Genomic DNA, 18658 nt, shown 5'->3' with positions numbered 1-18658 from the left:
TCACACCTTTTGCACTCACTGTTGAAGTTAGGAACACACAGAAATAAGATTAATAGAAAAAATAATAAAAAACTTTGATAATGAAAAAACCCTACCTTTCTTAAAAATGCATACTTTTTATTTATTTACTTATTGTTATTATTATTTATTCAGTAGCAGTACTTTTTAAAGCAAACCCAGAGGCTGGATATACCTGGAGGGATATGGCACTACTATGCCTCTTGGGATATACCATCACCCAAATTCCCACAGAGTCCCAACAAAACAGTACTGTGGTGCATACTGAACCATAGACCCCCACCAGCAAGTCTGTCAGGCAGAGGAGGTGGAGTTGCTACATGTTTGATCTGAACAGCCAAGTGAAGTGAAACCTCTGTGATTCTGAATGCATGTGTTTGAGTTTTCTCAGAATTGCATTGTTTGTTTGTTTTTTGGTGGTAGTGGTTGTGGTTTTTTTTTTTTTTTTTTTTTTTTTGGTAGTCAGAAGCCCTTTTATAATAATCCTCTTGCAACTCCTTTACATTTCCTTCCCCAGATTTTACCATGGAAACTCTTTGTATCAGCAAGCATCAAGATACCAAACCACACAGAAAGAATACTCTGGTTTTTGCACTCTAACATACTTAAATTAAAATCATACACTAATCATATTAGTATGATTCTAAGGGACATTTTAAATTGGAAAGTTAGAAAATTCTTATATGGACACTATGAACTGATTTTACATTTTCTAGCTTCTTCTTTTAAGTACTTTAATTTTATTTGTGATTTTGTTCCACCAAAGCATTATCAAAAGATTGAGATCAGGTTATGCATTTACTGAAGTATTACAAAGCTGTAATTAAAATCTCTGCTCTTTGACATCAGCAGTGAGTCACTGACATGGATATTAAATGTCTACTTCACTTTTTTGTAACTGTGCAAGGGGTGACAACAATTACAGCATGTAAGATCTCTTCCACTGATAAGCTTTGGCAAGGAAAAGCAGAATGCTAGGCAAGGATGCAGCAAAATATTTATAGACTAGAATATAAAAAAATGGTCTTGGTTCATTACTTATTGTATTTAGAACAAAAGGCACAGCTTCTACTTTCAGAAAATAAATTTAATTAAGGACGTAACAGGCCTCATATGTTTTCATACCAAACACTAAAATTTGCTGTCCACAGATGATATTTGCAAAGGCTGGAGAATAGTCATTTGAAGTAACAGCATTCATTCTAGAAGGAAATGTGTCTAAGCCACTCAGTGCCTTGCTGAGAAACAGCAGCAAAGGCAGCGCTTTTCCCAGCTCCTCCACTGATGATATGTTGCAGGTGCCCTGGGAGAAGCTTGCATGGCTGCTCCCCATCAAACCCCATTTATGGGAACCCATTTCAAAGGGCAGAGCACAGCAATGGGGAAATGAAGACTGAAACCCTGGACACTGTTGAGCTAAGGAATGCATACAGTGCAGGATAAGCTTCTTTACATGACTTTTTTTCTGCTGAACCAGAGGCCTGAACTACAAGCAAACACTCCAATACAGACAAGAGATAGTTCAAAATCACCAATCAATGTTAAATTTGGATAGTCAACTGTGTCAGAGGCTTCTGAGACTTGCAAGTTCACCTGCAGGAACCTGGAAAATTCATGTGATTTATCACTGCCCTCATACCAGTGTGTGATGCTGGGCAGCCTGTAGACGCTGTTGGTTCACACAGGATTAGACCATGGAGAGGGAGGGCAAAACCCCATATCATAAAAGTGGCCCCAATGAAAGATTTATTCTTTGGGATGTCAGCCTGAACTTTGAATTTCTTTGCTTCTGCTGATTACTGGCTTTAGTATTTTTGAACTGTAGTTCCCCGTTCCCTAACAGAAAATGCATATTTAGACTCATTTAAAAGAATTCAGTAGCATACTTATTTTCATGACATGCCCCTAAGGTGCAGAATGTTACACATAACTTCCTATAGTATAGACTAGAATTCAATATCCACGGAGTTACACTTTGAGAATATACCCTGGAGTATTTATTACCAAAGTATGATCCTTACTGATTCAGTACATATTTTGATACTCAAATTGCACTGTGTCCCCCTTTCACCTTAGGAATAAGTATTTTTGTAAACATGCACTATTTAATTTGCATATCACAGCAGCTCCTGCAAATTCATTTTTTGTTTCTTGGGGCTGTGTGTGGGGGGGCAATAGATTTTTCCAACGGATACAACAAAAGATGGAAACGAGCTCCTGACTAGAACCAAGTTCAAAATGTCTTGGCTACATTGAATCCTATCCATTTTCTCAAAAGAATTTTAATAATTGTATTTAATCACTACCTCTCACATAATGAATGAGGCTCAACGCAATACACTGTGCAAGAAAAAATGGAGAAACTGCAGTGTGCTCACGAGCTTTCTTTTGACCAGAAGACAAACTGCTCATCCTTAAGTGATCACAAAATTTCTGCCTCCCAATCCCTTCTTTCACCTCTTTCTGAGCTATGTGCTGCCAAGTGTTATAGAACCATGCTGGCCTGACTGAAACCAATTTCAGGAGCAGAGGCGGTGATCCCTTAGCCATTTGCTATCCCAGGTAGCTCTGAAGGCTACTATTGAAGAAGGCCTGGACTGTGAGTCCACCAATTTGCCAGGTTGCTTAAATTTGCTAAATAAAGCAAAGACTTATAGTCAGTAATACTTTCCACTATGCCAGAGTCTCCTGATAACACTTTTACAATCAAACGAAGAACTTTGTTCCTTCTCTATTCATGGGAAGCAAGTTATACCTTGATTTAGCAACTGTAGCATGTCTCAAATTATTCTCCTGAGGAATCTTCACAGTTCTCAAGTACTTGACTTTGGTTTGGACATTATATGATAACTCATTTTGAAAAGGAATGTATGACCTGCCTTTTAGCCTATGGAGCAAATGGGAAAGATTTTGGCATCATATCAGGTTGGTTGTCATAGATGAAATAAGCTGGTGCCCATGTATCTAGGTCACACCAGACCAGCAGAATCTGTTCAAATGAACCATCACTGGGTCAACAGTCCCAGCAAAACCAAAACCAAACAAACAAACAAAAAAAACAAACTATAAAATCTTGAATGCACTGAGTGATGAAATAAATATATGATCCAGAGATATTTTCTCTACAAATTCATGTGGATGCTATAGATAGCTAGTGCTTACATACTCTCTGTCTTCCATGGACAGAAGACTTCAGTTTCCAGGACTGTCAACTCTGGCAGATTCCCTCAACTCTAAAAGTTTTAATACTTCCCAGGATTTTCAGAGCTCTCATAAAGGATCTAGCTCATCAAGATCTGATGGTCACAGTATGGCTCGCATTCATAAAATATGCTGTTGCCAGAAAGGTAAAAGAAAACCACTTCTCCCATTAATGCAAACTACAAAGTAAGGTCAATAAACGTGTTTCTCTGTGATGTCTTGTAGTTCATAATTTTTTCATCCACATGGTTGAATTTCCTTGCGTTGGACACAAATTAGATTTGATAGCAAATGATGAAGTAAAGCACTATTTTTTAGCTTAAACCTTTCAAAAGAAGAAATAACTGACAACAAATTTTCAAGGGGATTGTGCTTCAGAATACAAAAGTAAAGGCTATTTGGCTTGTACAGGGTAAGGCAATACTATCTCTTCACTACAATATCACTGTTCAGAGAAAGATGGCTACACTGAGTATCTTTCCTCAATGACACAGACCAGGAATATGACAAAGTCCTAAGTCAGACTTGGTTTGTCCTCCAAAAATCATTACAGGGGTATTTCAACAGCCAAGAGAGACCAGCATCCTCAGACTGCTTCTATCATCCACATGACGACTTGGAGCTGCACTTGTTCCCTAGCTTCTTTGGCTAAGGTTTACTAGTCACCATCCCTCTTCTCTCTGCTCTACCACACTCAGCCCAAGACTTGAAATAAAAGCTCACACTTAGCAGCAGGCATTTATGACAATTGATTTTTCCAGGTGGGACCGAGGCATTCACCTTTCCCTAGAGTAATAATAATATATCCTAATTCTCCCCATCATTAGTTCAGCCACTGAGGATCAGACCAAACTCCCTTATAAATATGACGCCTGAGTCACGCATTGTTAAATCAACATTCAAAAATTTGCTACATCGTAGAATCTGTAGGAAACTTAGCAAGAGAAAAAAATGAGATTTCAATATTGCTTCAGGCTTTCTCTCCTCCAAGTTAAGCACTTTCAGTGCAGGTTGAAGATGACATAGCAGCTGCAGAGTATGCTGAATTGATTTTGCCAGTTATGTGCCTGCCTGACGTTGCTTTTTATTTTAGTAACTGGAGAATTAATCAGTTCTGGTAGTGTAAATAAGTTGGTTGAGCAGGAGTCTAGAAAAGCTGCCATGGTCCAGCTTAGTCTTAGCCAAGACTTCTCAGCAGAAAACTAAACTTGCAATGAGAATAACAAAGCTGCTTCCCTGAACAACTATTTGTTAAATCAACATGAACTCAGAACTGTGTAGAAGTCGCAGAGCTAATAGCAATAAGCTGGTTAGGCTGCTCCTCAGACGTGTGGGTCTCTGAAATAGTTTTCAATAAGAAATCTTAAGTTACCCCATTACTAAGAGAAATCTCTTATAATTACAACCTGCCGATATATTTCATAACTTAGAACATTTTATATAACAAAAGAAGATCTTTTTCCTGGACAATATTTGTCCATGTGACAGTCTGCAGAATGGACACTTCATATTTTTTCAGTATCTGAAGGAATTTAGACGGGCAAGAAGAAAAAAACAAGCTGGAATTGCTTCAAATGGGCTCTCATTCTTTTAAAAATCACAAAATGGTAGAAGTTTTCCAGTGACAATTTTCTTCTTCCCCCAATATCTGTATTTGGCATATGATGAAAACCAAGAATTTGATCTGTAACTAAAACTGGAGCTTCACAGGGAGGGCAGATCAGGTTCTCCATGCTGACATTTTGAGGTCACACTATTTTTTTCCATAAGGAGTTAGTGTCCATACTGGAGATTCCTTGGACAGTAGAAATGGAAAACAAACAAGATCTTCTATGGGTACCATGACTGGAGTTTGACTGAAAGCACCTGACTGGAAATATTCAACATTTTGTGGCAAAAAACATTTGTTCAAGGTTTTCAGTTGTTTGGATGTATAGGATGAAACTTAAATGCATAAAGAAAGCAGGAACAATGAAAAATGTTATTGAATGATTTTTCTTTGAAAACTAGACATTTTTGGTGACTGTATTTAAAAGCCTTCATTTGCTTTGAATATAAACACAAAAGAGTTAAGATTCTTACGGAGGACTCATCTCTGACTTGTATTTAACTAGCTCGTCGCCTATGGATGATTGCAAAGATGACCATTCCCTGCAACTTGTGAACCTTAAAACCTACCCCATTCTCAGAAACACTGTTGGAAATGAACCAGAGATGATAACTGATGAAAACATGCACAGATCTTTTGGGTTTTTATAAGCTACTGCTTTTCATCAGTAACACAATCGGAATATATTGTCCCTCTCCTAATTTTTAATCTATTTAGTTCTATGCGAACACTTACGTGCAGTACATTGAAGTATCTCATTTGTATACATCAGGCTATCTACATTTTACCACATGGAGATATCACATTATTAATAGCTCTGTTCCTTAAATAAACTGCAGTTTGCTTTAAACTTCCTTTTTGTGCATAATCTTGCAAGAAAAAAAAGAGGCTTTCATACAAAGACTGTTTTTTATATGCAAATATATCATTTGATTGCACACTTTTTTTTTGCCCTACATTATCATGAATATTTCTGATAAATGTTTTATGGGTTAGATTTTGGATTTGTGATCATTTTCAAATTTTATCTGTTTGCCACACCATTTGAAAATACTGTATTCTTTGTTGATGTTGATTGGTCTCATTTACATATTTATCACATTTTTATTTTCAAGGATATTTTGCTACAAACTGCCTGTCCCCATTTCTCTTCCAGGTAATAATAGCACATAGATATATTTTCAAATTTAGCTTACTTCCATATGTATTTTTCTTTGGTCAACAATAAATCACCACTTAGAGACATCGCATTCAATGTGATCATTAACTTCATACATATCTGACATATGGTTTCTGAGTAATTAAAGATAATGGGAGCAATGCACTTTGCAGCCCACTACATTGCCCAGAGAGCTGAATGGTTTTCCATAAGAACTAGACTTAAAGGAATCCAGCATGAATGCGGAGAAACAAGTGCCAAAAAACTGGTGACACAGTGCTGATCTTACCCCTAACAGGCAATTCCTGACCACAGAAAATAAGACCTTTTTTCTTTTCTTGTCAAGAAAAATAAGCATTTACTGTGGTTCAACTTGATATTGACCAACAACTCTTGAATCCCCCTAGCATGTTCACTGCTTGTTCTTCATCCATCTATACTTTTCTAGGTTCAAAATACATTTAATACATTTCCTTTATTTGTCATCTCTTCTGGTGTGCCCATCTTCTGCTATATCCTTTACTTATGCAAGAGTATGAGGGGAAAAAGGAGAAGCTGAAGCAAAGAAATGTTGGCAATTGATTCCTTTCCAGTTTTGTCCCTACACAGAGAGACTGAAACGGTATAATATAAAAGTGTATTTCCCTACTCCTCCTCAGACCCTTCTTGGACAAACAGCATCTTTGCGATTCTCTCCAGTGAGAGCAAATACTGGATACATTTCTAAACAAAATGTGAGTTGGTTACAGATGAAATAATTTAGAAAAAAACATACATGCCCTGCAATAGTTCAGATTTGATGGTGACTGTTATCTTTTCAGGTGCTAGCACCAGTTAACCCATAGATTTTCTGTAGTTAAGGAATATTAGAAAACATATGATCACGCTAGTTGTGGAGGGCTGCAATACATCCATAATAGACTAATGGGTACCTGACACATCCGTTCATCAAGAGTGCTCATAATTTTATCTTCAGGCTTATCACTAAAATTAGATGCTTGCTCTCTTTATGTGCTAAGTTTTTCAGAATTATCATCTGCAAGGAACTTCTCACACCCTCCTAGCTGGCCCTAAACATGAACAGTACAGTCATATTTATTTATTAGAATTGGCTTACCTGTTACGAACAGCAGTGCTTTCCTCCCTAATCTTTCACTGATTTATTGTGATCTATTAGAAAACTCTCAAATTAATCAGTTTCCCACAGCCTTCTGGCACTTTATTTATTAATTAATACAATCACAGAAAGGTTTGGGTTGTAAGGGACCTTAAAAATCATCTAATTTCAGCCCCCCTGCATTGGCAGGGACACCTTTCGCTAGACCAGGTTGCTCAAAACCCCATCCATCCCCTTGAACACTTCCAGGGATGGGGCATCCACAGCTTCTCTGGGCAAACTTTTCCAGTGCTTCACCACCCTCACAGTAAAGAATCTCCTGCTAATATCTAATCTAAACCTACCCTCTTTTAGTTTAAAGCCATTACCCCTTGTCCTATCACTACACTCCCCAGTAAAGAGTCCCTCTCCAGCTTTCCTGTAGGTACTCCTTAGGTACTGAAAGACTGCTATAAAGTTTTCCCCAGAGCCTTCTCTTCTCCAGGTGGAACAACCTCTGTTTCCTCAGCCTTTCTTCATAGGAGAGGTGCTCAAGCCCTCCAGTCATCCCTGTGGCCCTTCTCTGGACTCACTCCGACAAGTCCATGTCACTTCTCAGATTCATGTCCCCCCCACTGGGGATCCCAGAGCTGAATACAGTATTCTAGGTGCAGTCTAACAAGAGCAGAGTAGATGGGAAGAATTGCCTCCCTTGACCTGCTGGTCATGCTTCTTTTGGTGCAGCCCAGAATATGGTTGGCTTTCTGGGCCGCAAGCATGCATTGCTGGCTCATGTTGAGTTTTTCATCAACCCAAGTCCTTCTCTTAAGGGCTGCTTTCAATCCACTCATAGTCCAGCCTTTATTCCTGTTTGGGATTGCTCTGACCCAGGTGCAAGACCTTGGACTTGGCCTTGTTGAACCTCATTATGTACACGTAGGCCCATGTCTCAAGTCCTCCCCCCATTGTGCTGACTGCACCACATAGCTTAGCATTTTCCACAAACTTGCTGATGGCACACTCAATCCCACTGTCCATGTCACCAAGAAAGATATCAAGCAGTGCCAGTCCCTACACCAACTTCAGAGCAACACCACTTAACACCAGTCTCCATCTGGACATCAAGCCATTCACCACAACTGTTTGAGTGTGATTGCAATGACACTCCCTGCCAAATGAACCCTTTGACCAAGGACTGCCCACTTGCTGATATAACAGTGTATTTATGACAACAATGTTTTGGAACATGTTCTAAAAACAGAAATTATTATTATTATTATTATTATTTAAAAAGATGAAACTAGGTTGAGTTCAGAGACAGGAGTTGCTTACAGGCAGTAAAAGGAGCTGCAGCTAGAAACTGTTGTTTAAAGTAAAATGGTGGTTTTCTAGTAAATATTGACACAATACATACATTTTCTCTAGGTCATGAAGTCCTGCAAAAGCTCCTTTTGGAATGACTCTCATCTTGGTAAGGACAAATCTCCTGAAAATAGAGAAAATGGAGTGATTATTCACTGTTCACAATACCGGCCTGCATGACAGCCTTTGTCAGTATAGAAGAGGCCAAGGACAGAAGAGGCCTAGGACAGATGAGGATAGGCCTAGAAGAGAATAGAACAGAACAGAAATTGAATCATAAAGGTTGAAAAAGGCCTCCAAGGTCATCTGGTCCAATCATCTCCTTACTACCACTAAACCATGTCCCTAAGCACCACATCCAACCTTTGCTTAAACACCCACAGGTCAACCCATTTCTTAAACCACCTCCCTGGGCAACCTGTTCCAATGCCTGACTACTTTCTGAGAAGAAATGTCTCCTCATTTCCAATCTAAACCTCCCCTGGTGCAACTTGAGGCCATTCCCTCTAGTCCTATCACTGGTTACCTGTGAGAAGAGGCCGACCCCCAGCTCCCCACAGCTTCCTTTCACGTAGTTGTAGAGACCAATGAAGTCTCCCCTGAGCCTCCTCTTCTCCAGGCTAAACAACCCCAGTTCCCTCAGCCGTTCTTCACAGGACTTGTGTTTCAGGCCCTTCACCAGCCTCATAGCCCTTCTCTGGACAAGCTCCAGGGCCTCGATGTCCTTCTTGTAGTGAGGGGCCCAAAGCTGAACACAGTACTCGAGGTGCGGCCTCACCAGAGCAGAGTACAAGGGGATGATCTGATCACCTCCCTGGTCCTGCTGGCTACACTGCTGTTGGCCTTCTTGGCCACCTGAGCATGCTGCCAGCTCATGTTCAGTCGAGCATCGACCAACATCACCAGATCCTTTTCCTCTGCACTGCTTTCAAGCCACTCTGCCCCAAGACTGATACAAGGCTGATATCACTGATACAAGGAGTGTCCCGCCTGAAGGCTTCACAGTCTAAATACAGCTATAAAGTTCATAGGCTGCATAGATCTCCAGCTGCCTGCCTGGGTCAAAATTACAGCACTGTGTTGGTCTGCTGCTGGAGCTGGTGGGAAAAAAGCATCCACCACTGAGTCGCAAGTACCCTGTTGGCTTCAGTAAGAAACAAACAGCTGATCACCACAGCTGTGTTGCATGCTGGGAGGTAACTGGTTTTTTTTTCATCTTGTCCTCTCTTTTGAAAGATACTCGAGCACAGGACGAAACAGCTCTGTGGAGCTGAACTGGGATGAGTTGCTTACATAATGTTGTAAGGTGCTACATGCATGCTTATGCAAGATAAGCCCTAAACTGTTGCACAGATAATTTATAATTTAATCTCACAGTCTCCCTTCTAATTAATTCATAATATGCCATAAAATTGGGACTTCAGAATACACACCTCTATCACATAGGAACCAAGACAACATTTTAATCACTTTTAAAGGTAACTGTAGATACTTTATGAAGAATAAGTATTTAAAATACCGTATAAACCGTTTTGTTAACCTGAACTCTTCTTTTATCACAGTAAACAAAGAAGACTAAAAAACTTCTGATGTTACTCAAAAAATGAAATGTAGGATATCTACTACACTTAGGAGCAATAACTTAGGAGTTGTAATTTCACTTAGGAGAAATAAAGTATTAGCTAGGTAATTATTTTCTTTCATGCATTTAATCATTCATAGGTAGTGAGTACAAATCACTGCATATATAAACATGACCTGCTCATCAAAACACATGCTTCACATGATATGCATATGACTAGATGGCAGGTCAAGAAAGCATAGCTGAGGCATGAGAAACCCTGCAGTAAGTTTGCAGGGAGAAGTACTGTCATAAATAAAAGTCATACTCAAACTCTCAGGTGTTAAACAGCAAGCAGACAATATAAATGAAACATCATATAATGTTGGCTACATACATGAGATCAATTTATCATTTAGTTTCTTGGTCTATTTTCCCATGGAAATGGAAATGTTTTCTGAATTACTATTTTATTATTATTATTTTTTTTTTCCAGTGAGCATGCCTGCTAGACTTATTTGTAATCATCTCAGAGAAGAGTTGTTTTTGCATGACTGATTGGAGTCTCCTTTCAGTCCGTGTCTGTGTTGCCTTGATTTAACATCTGCAGAAGGTCAGAAATGGGTACTCAGCCTGGTATTACCTGCTGTGTAGTCCTGCAAATTTAAACACAATACCTAAAAAACTAGAGACATTCTTTCTTTTTGTTCACATAGGCTATTTACAGAAGCCTCTTTTATTTATTTATTTATTTCGGCTGATTAGTTTAGAATTTTCATATAAGACTATCATGTTTTAGTCAAAATTGTAGGCAGAAAGGTATTATTCTGATAGAATTACACAGTGATAGGTTTCTATATACATATATATATATATTTTTGATCGTAGATCTTAGTAGGATCTACCTCCTTATTTATATTCCCAAATACAACTTAGTATTTACTTACTAATGACAAAGTCAATGCACACCTCATTTAGCTCTACGGATGCCCCTGGGATTACATGAGGAGTGAATTTTTCCCCATACTTTTTTTTTTTTTAAGCATTAAGAAATGCATGGTATTTTCAGTCCTGAAAGATAACACATTTGGTATTCCATTATTCTTGTACAGTTATTAATGTAAGTCAGAAAAAGCTTCTAAATACTGTCACACAAGTATTGCAGAATTGAGATCACTATGCAAATGTTAGAAGGATTAAAGAGCTTCCAGAAAAGGCCTAACCTGGATCAGGCAATTTGTAAAGCCCTACTAAAAACATGGCTAGTGTAATGCTAGTCTGTACTTTCAGAGTTCAGATATTGGATCCGTGCAGAACACCCAGCAGGCTTAGTGCTGCAAAGATGAACCATCAGGCAAATCTTTGATCTGCTTTGAAACCTTTTCTAACCTCTCCTTTGTAGAAACACATGCCTGAATTTGGAGCCCTAGAAAGTGGGCTCAGTCTGAAAAGCCACTTTTTTTTTTTTTTTTTTTTATGGCAATACTCTAAAATGAATCCTCTCTCTGTAGATCATCAAGAGGTTTGCAATTCTTTAATTAGATACTGGCCTATGCCATTCTTTACCACAACAAGAACTTACAGCCTGATCCTGAAACTTATTAAAAGAAAGAAGCTTCATTGATACATGAGGTTACCCGCAGAAATAAAGCCATAAGTGCACAGAAGGATCAAACCTTGGGTTTCTTTGTTGGATAGCCTGCCTTCTTGTGCTAATAAGGTGCCAGAATTCAGGACGTACATATCTGATGCCCTGGAGCTACTAAAGTAGAACTGAAGTTTAATAGCTGAAGTCACACATTCCACTTTAAAAACTAAGGTTAATTGTATTTAAATGTCCCTGTTAGGCTAATAAAGTTAGCTTTAATGTTATAACTAACACTGAAAATTAAAATCAGCTACTTGTTGAATTATCAACTGTGTAATGAATAGGAGTCCATTATAACTACTGGCATGCTGTATTGTCAATAAATCTCACAAATTAGGCTCCAAGAATCAATCTGTACTTTACTTGAGATACTGATATTCAGTATGAATTCTTGCTGTGGTGCATGGGGAAAATAATTGATAAGCATTTCCTTGTTTTTGTTACTTGTGTTTTGTTACTGGAATTATTTAAAGTCAAAGAAATGAATACAGTCTGCCTTTCTTCAAGCATGTTTTACGTCAAAGCAAACAAAAGCATCCTTTAAAAAACAGGTGCTTAATGGAGAGATGCATTATTAAATAAAAAATAACTAAATAAAAATAACTAAATAACTAAAAAATAACTAAAGAAAGCACTGAAAACCATAAAAGTTATGCACATGATGTGAAATTAAAAACCAAGAGCCAGGTGCCTGGCACAAGGTGTGAGAAAGGTTAGACCAAAGGTTAGGTGATCCAAAGATCTGTACCCTAAGCAGTGAGCTGTGCAGACCTAGTCCCCAGGAAACTAAATGCAGGTCTCCATCTCAACTCTGAAGCATCCAGGTCTTGTATGCCCTCCACATGTACAAAAAGCCAGAGAGCCCCTGCTCACAGCAGCTTTGCTGGAGTGGAGGAAGGCTTTGTGCTCTCTCACTGCTGTCCTGACAGCAGAAGGACAGACACAGGGAATGAGAGTCTCAGCTTCAAGTACCCCTCTCACCCCAAGTGGTGCTCAGCAGCCAAGAGACCTCTCCCTGTGCCCAGCTGCGGCTCAAGCATTGCGCAGCCAGGGCTATGATACTCCTTGTGCCATGAGGGAGGACAAGAGGGATCTTAACCCTAGCATTCTCTTTAGAGGCATTACAGTTAGATTTGATTTCCGTTGGACAGATTACAAAAAAAAAAAAAAAAAAAATTAAGTCCAAAGTTCAGTAATGTTAGTGTTATCACTATATATGCTACAATACATCCTAGAAATTCTAGCAAGGCCCGCAGTGTTGGAGCCACCAAAAACTTAAAAAATAACGAGAAAACAGAAACAATGACACGAAATGAAACAAAACCCAAATGGTGAACATGATTATCCTGCATCCTACAAGTCTAGAAATAGAAGATGGGTATAATAACTACTGTTATTACCTATGTACAGCAGTATAAACTAGAATTAAATCTGGCCCATTGCTCATTGCATAGAACCCCTAAAGTGCTGGAGAGGTTTCTAAATCCTGATTTAAACACATCTGTCGAAAGTGATTCTTTGGGAGCTTATTAACAGGAACTAAAGTTAGCTGCTACAGTTGTGCAAACCCACTTACACTTTATATATATAAAAATTACAGTATAAGCATACACTTAAATATACAACTTTGCATAATATTTAACTGATTTTTCCCTTCTTCTGTTTTTTTTGACCATTGGGAGTAGTTGGATTCTTTTGTGCAGTAAAATACTTTTACATCTGGAGAGACAATAAAGCTTACTATCAGATATTTCTTTGGACTGAACATGCACATTTCCCACAGGTTTTCACGTTTCATTCCTAAGTTTTGTGCATTTTATATGCCTTTTATCATTTTTTGTTCATCTCACGAGTAGCTGTGAGTAGGTTTTTGTATTAGAAAACTACTAAAAAACTGTTTTTAATTAAGGCTAGACCTGTCAGGACTAGATCAGAGCTATCTCCTACAGATTTATTTATTTATACAGAGACATATAAACCTGGCTATTTAAGAGGGCAAGGTCTCAGTTAATATGAGCCCACTGACACAGATTACTTACACAACCTTATATCACAATGAAGAGCAAACAACCCAAAAACATCTTGTTTCTGTATGGCTGTGCCTAGTATAAGAGAAATATCACAGCGCCAAGTTAATCTCAAAGCCTGTAGGAGACATGATGCAAAGAACAGAAATTATCAGGTGCTGGTAAAGTGATCCCGAATAACCCTCTAACATTTTCAGCTACAAAGAGATTTATTGAACTTTTTCCTAAAATAGTCTTCTGCAGCTGAAGTAGTTCAGACAGACATAGCATAAGATGTGAAGGGGAAAAAAATCCTCCAGAAAAAATAATATCCTTCCTTTCAATCCTATATGAGTGCAGGGACAGAAATCAGACTGACTTCACCAAGAAGAGATAGAGGACTGTATGTAATTATTCAAGTATCTGATGCCTAAGGTGTGGGTAAGTAAAAAGACTTGGTAAATGACAAGATTAGAAAAGTGGATGCATAAAGGTCTGCAAATTGTCTCTAGAAACAAAAGTACATGGAAAGCATGTAAAGTGGGCGCAGTGAGCAAATCAGTGTAAATACACTGTATTTGTGAGGTTAGTCACTTAAGTGTGAAATGCTGTATTTTCTGTACTCATCAAATGAATTCTCAGACCCTGGTCCCACAGACTTTTTCTTGAGTAATTATGAAAACACTCTTTGGCAAAGGTCTCCACCAGAATTTGTTCCCATTGAGCTGGTGTTCCCTCTTCCCAGCTCCCTTCCTTTCTTTCCTCAGCAAAGCTCCTCCCCAACAGCAATAACCTTGCACAACAAGGGACTGCATCAATTAACGTAAATTAAACTAGTAAAACAACAACAACAACACACCCACCCACCCAACCAGAAAAAAAAAACACACACACACACAAAAAAACCACATTACTTTCTGCTTCATTAAGCATGGCTGAATTCGGGTCTTTCAAAACACTCTAAAACCAATTTCTCTGATCTACACAGTTAGTCAGAAGGTACGCATCTTGTAGAGTTGTCTATCCCGGCTTATGTAAATGGCAAATTCATGATGCTAAAATGAACAGTGTCAATCGGATATGGAAACAAAATAAAAAAGCCAAAAGATTTGGTGACCGTAATGCTAAATAACCAAACTCAGTTCCAAAGAAATAAATACAGAATTTTGAAAACCATTTTACTCTAGTCTCCAAGATAATAGACTGATGCTATCACCTTCTAATCCTCTACAGCAGTGTGCATTTTGTCAGACAGACAGATTTACAATAAAATGTAATTTATTCTCTTTCTAATTCTTTTGTTGTTTCTTTGTTTTTGCATCTTGCTTTGGAGATGTGCTCGAGGTACCAGCACAAGCAACAGGTGAGACTGTGTTATATTTTAGGAGAAGACAATATGATGCCATGACCTACTTGGTGTTCTTTTGACAAAATACAAGAACCAACAAAATCCTGCCCCATGTTTTTTTTTTTTTGTGTGTGTTTTTGCTTGGTGAGTCAATGCAACAGTGAAGGATTATTTTGCTTTTTGTTCTGTAATAGAAAACAAATAGACATTGCAGACTGTGTCCTAGATGGTGTAAACCAATCTGTCTGTGTCAGCCTGGCCCTAAACTTTTGTATTAATTCTCACTGGAATGAATCATGAAATTCTTTTGAGCTCAGATTTGATTTGATTTAAAATTGTAAAGAAAATTTATAAGCCCCCAGCTCATTGAAATGCCTTATTTCTGACTAGGGTGTGGGTCTAGTTAATATGTCCCTAGGAAGAGGAATATGCAGAAATACACGAACATAAAAATATTTTCCTTTGAATTAGTCATAAAATAAATATATTTTTCTTAATATTTTGAAATACTTCAATGAATCATTAGGGGAAAATAGGAACTTGCTAATATAACAGGGCAAAATCTACCTTGTTAATGGTAAAAAATTAAGAGTTTTGATTTTGGAGTAGAAATTCATACACCGAGCACAGAAATCCTAACAGTAAGTCAGTGAGCTGCCTGAATCCCTAAGCAGAACTGTCTTCTCTAGACCCTGTGTTCAGCCTTTCGTTTTTCTTAGAAAATTTATTTTACGGCAGCTGTTTCATGTTTTTTTGGCATGAAGGTGGCTAGATTACTCGGCCCAAGGTGGGTGCCCTGAATCAACGGGAAGGCACTGTTCTCAGGGTGCATACAGAGCCCAGACAGACTTCGGACCCTGTGAATCTTGAAGCATGAGTTGCAATATGTTCATCTACAAACAAATGTATGTATGAATGTATGATTCCTTTCCCAAACTGTAATTAAACCTAAACATTCTAGATTTTACATTTAAAAATATTATTTTCATGGATCAGTGTGAAAATCAGCTGTCTAGGGGGAAGATATCTGTAATCTACAAAGCAGTCTGTAGCTGCTTTTGGACATAGCTATGGTTCCCCATTCCTATCAGCATGCAGAGTGGAATTCAAAACATATAAACCAGCTCCAAAACCATCACAAAAAAGGCTTCAAATATCATTGAGCTAAACGCAAAAAGATTGCTTTTATTTCCTTTCTGATTTCCAAGTCTTTAGAGTGCATTCATATAATGTTTTAAAGCTATTTTCAGCAGTCATGAGGATTTAATTTGGAAAAAGATAAAGAAAAAGAAAAAAAGAGTGAGATTTATATAAGTTGCCTCAGTTCCATGAGACATTGAGGCTGAGAATTCATATGTCTGACAGTATCAGGAGGAATGGCATCAGTACTGATAAAACACTGCTCTAGCATGCTACTGGCTCATCTTTTCACAGAGCTACTCCATCATCCAAATAAAAACTAAAACCAAGCAGAATATTTTTCAGTAACGACTATTCATGTAACTGATTTACAAACTTGTTGCAAAAACAGGACCTGACTGGCACAGACATGCTTGAATAATGGAGGAAGAGTCTTACAATTCATTTTTTTTTTCCCATCTGAGACATGATTAGTGCATTTAAGGGTCTGAGAACCCCTACTTTACACACATTTAAATTGACTTATGAGAGAAACTGTAATCCCTTGCTAATGTGCACAATCTGGCTGGAAGCATTGATCGCTGCATTCACATACTGGGATCTGTCCATGCTTAAATCAACTACTCAAACAATACAAATGCTTGTGAAAAGAAAAGTTATCTAGACTGCAGCTAGTTAATGAACATGGGGTGAGAAGAGCAGGTAAAGGAGAGTATTCCAAAGAAAAACAAACATCCAAACATCCCCTCAGTGAGACCTCGTAACAGAATCAATGGGCAAAATAAAGGTCTAGTTAATATATATATATATACATATATTTTAAAGGAGGCATCAGGTCCTGAAAAAGGATTAAGTCAGTCCAAAACCAAAAGAAAATTGGTTATAAGAAATTTTTACAGGTACCTTGGTGCCCTTTCCCCTTAATTTCCAACAGAAATAATTACATTTGCCTTTGTTATACAAACACAAACCAGAAGATATTTTCTTAGACCACAAAGGAAATTAGTCACATGGTCATGGCTTGTAACTAGAGATCCTCAGTTTCAGGTCAGCATTACAGTCAGAAAGTCACCCTTTTATCTTTTATTGTAAAATATTTTTTTTTTTTTGTCTTTCTAGTTCCACCAAAATGGAAGAAATGGAAGCAATCTGATCACAGCTGGCAACCACAAACAGAGATAAGCAAACTGATGAAACATTGAATTTTTACAAGAGACTATTGGAATGAAACTCGTAAAGTGCAAACATTATGGCTGCATTCAAGTTTGTGTACTTTCTGAAGATACGACAGTCACACCATTCTTCTATTTGACTGAAAAATGTAATATAAGTTTGACTGAAAAATGTCCTATAAATGTGGGAAAGAACACGTCATTCTTTCAGGTATGCTATTCAAGAATCTCTCCAGGTCTGGCAGTGACGTAAGTAAGCACCTCTGAGAAGGAAAATGTTTTCATTTGTGCACTATTAAACAAAGTAATGTACAGACAAAGTAAATACAATTAGAACTGTGATGGTACGGTTATTAGTAATGCCTGCCTGCTTTGCAGGGCTGAATTTAAAAGGCAATATGTGCAGTTGCTCATGAAAATTTACTCCTTATTTTTTACTAGTGGTCTCCCTCAAAATCAATTTCCTTTTCTTTTTTAAATTAGATTAGAAGTGCAATGAGTAGTAGTGATGGCATTCCTATTTTAAATGCAGTGAATACTTACTAGGTGAAATAATGCCATCCAGACACAAAAAGCTGTAGAGAAGCATTTTAATGGAACAGCTGCTGTTTCATTGGAGTGCCCACCATACCGTAACATAGTTAACAAGGCACTTCTCTGCCTGCCCTGTTGAGGTCCTTTTTCCCCAACAGAGCTGCAATGCTGCTCACAGGCACACAGAAATGTCTCTGTGGGATTTGTTTTTCTATCAAGTCCCTGCTTAGGTCAGCTAATAAGATGCATGCTGTGCCTCTCACCAGTTAACAGCTGATACGGAGAGATGAGGAAGAACACAATTTTTTGATGAGGGGAAAAAAAAAAAAAAAGAAGCATCAGTTATACTACAAGACTGGAAAAAATCATCAAGCAACATGCTTCTTTCTAAGGACACATGTGCAGACAGTTAAAAATAAAGCTCCAAAATTACTTTAAATACCTCTGCTTGAGTAGCTTTGGGTGAATTTGGAGTCTCAGAATTAAAAAAAAAAAAAAACAAAACCAAAAAAAACAGGATGGAGAAAAAAGTAGATTACAAGAATCACAGCCAGGAAAAGAGATGAAACACCAGGACCACTGCCCAATCTGAGGTATTCTGTGCTCCTTGCTTAGTGAAAATTCTGCATCTATTTAGGCTGAGTTTTTTTTACACTGAAATAAAATACACTGAAATGAAATACACTGGAGAGGAACTGAGCTCTGCAGAGTTGTGATTATTCAGGCTAGTTACCTGGACGTGTCAACTCACTTTGCAAAGAGTCTGACAAATAATTTTGTTAAGATTTAGATGCAAGGCAATAA

The 18658-nt window shown here is 38.0% G+C and overlaps 1 protein-coding gene across 3 annotated transcripts in view; it reads right to left on the bottom strand.

Moving 5' to 3' along the window:
• The window catches only part of FSHR (follicle stimulating hormone receptor), an 85582-nt gene that overhangs the window by 43425 nt on the left and 23499 nt on the right, over positions 1–18658 (bottom strand). For all 3 annotated transcript variants that reach the window (XM_013192472.3, XM_013192471.3, XM_066993564.1), the window contains exon 2: positions 8498–8569. In XM_013192472.3, coding sequence (XP_013047926.2) covers positions 8498–8569 — 72 coding nt within the window. The remainder of the gene's footprint in view (positions 1–8497; positions 8570–18658) is intronic.

This window comes from Anser cygnoides, chromosome 3 (genome assembly GCF_040182565.1).
Source record: "Anser cygnoides isolate HZ-2024a breed goose chromosome 3, Taihu_goose_T2T_genome, whole genome shotgun sequence".
NCBI lineage: Eukaryota > Metazoa > Chordata > Aves > Anseriformes > Anatidae > Anser > Anser cygnoides.
This window is presented reverse-complemented; position numbering and strand designations above follow the sequence as displayed.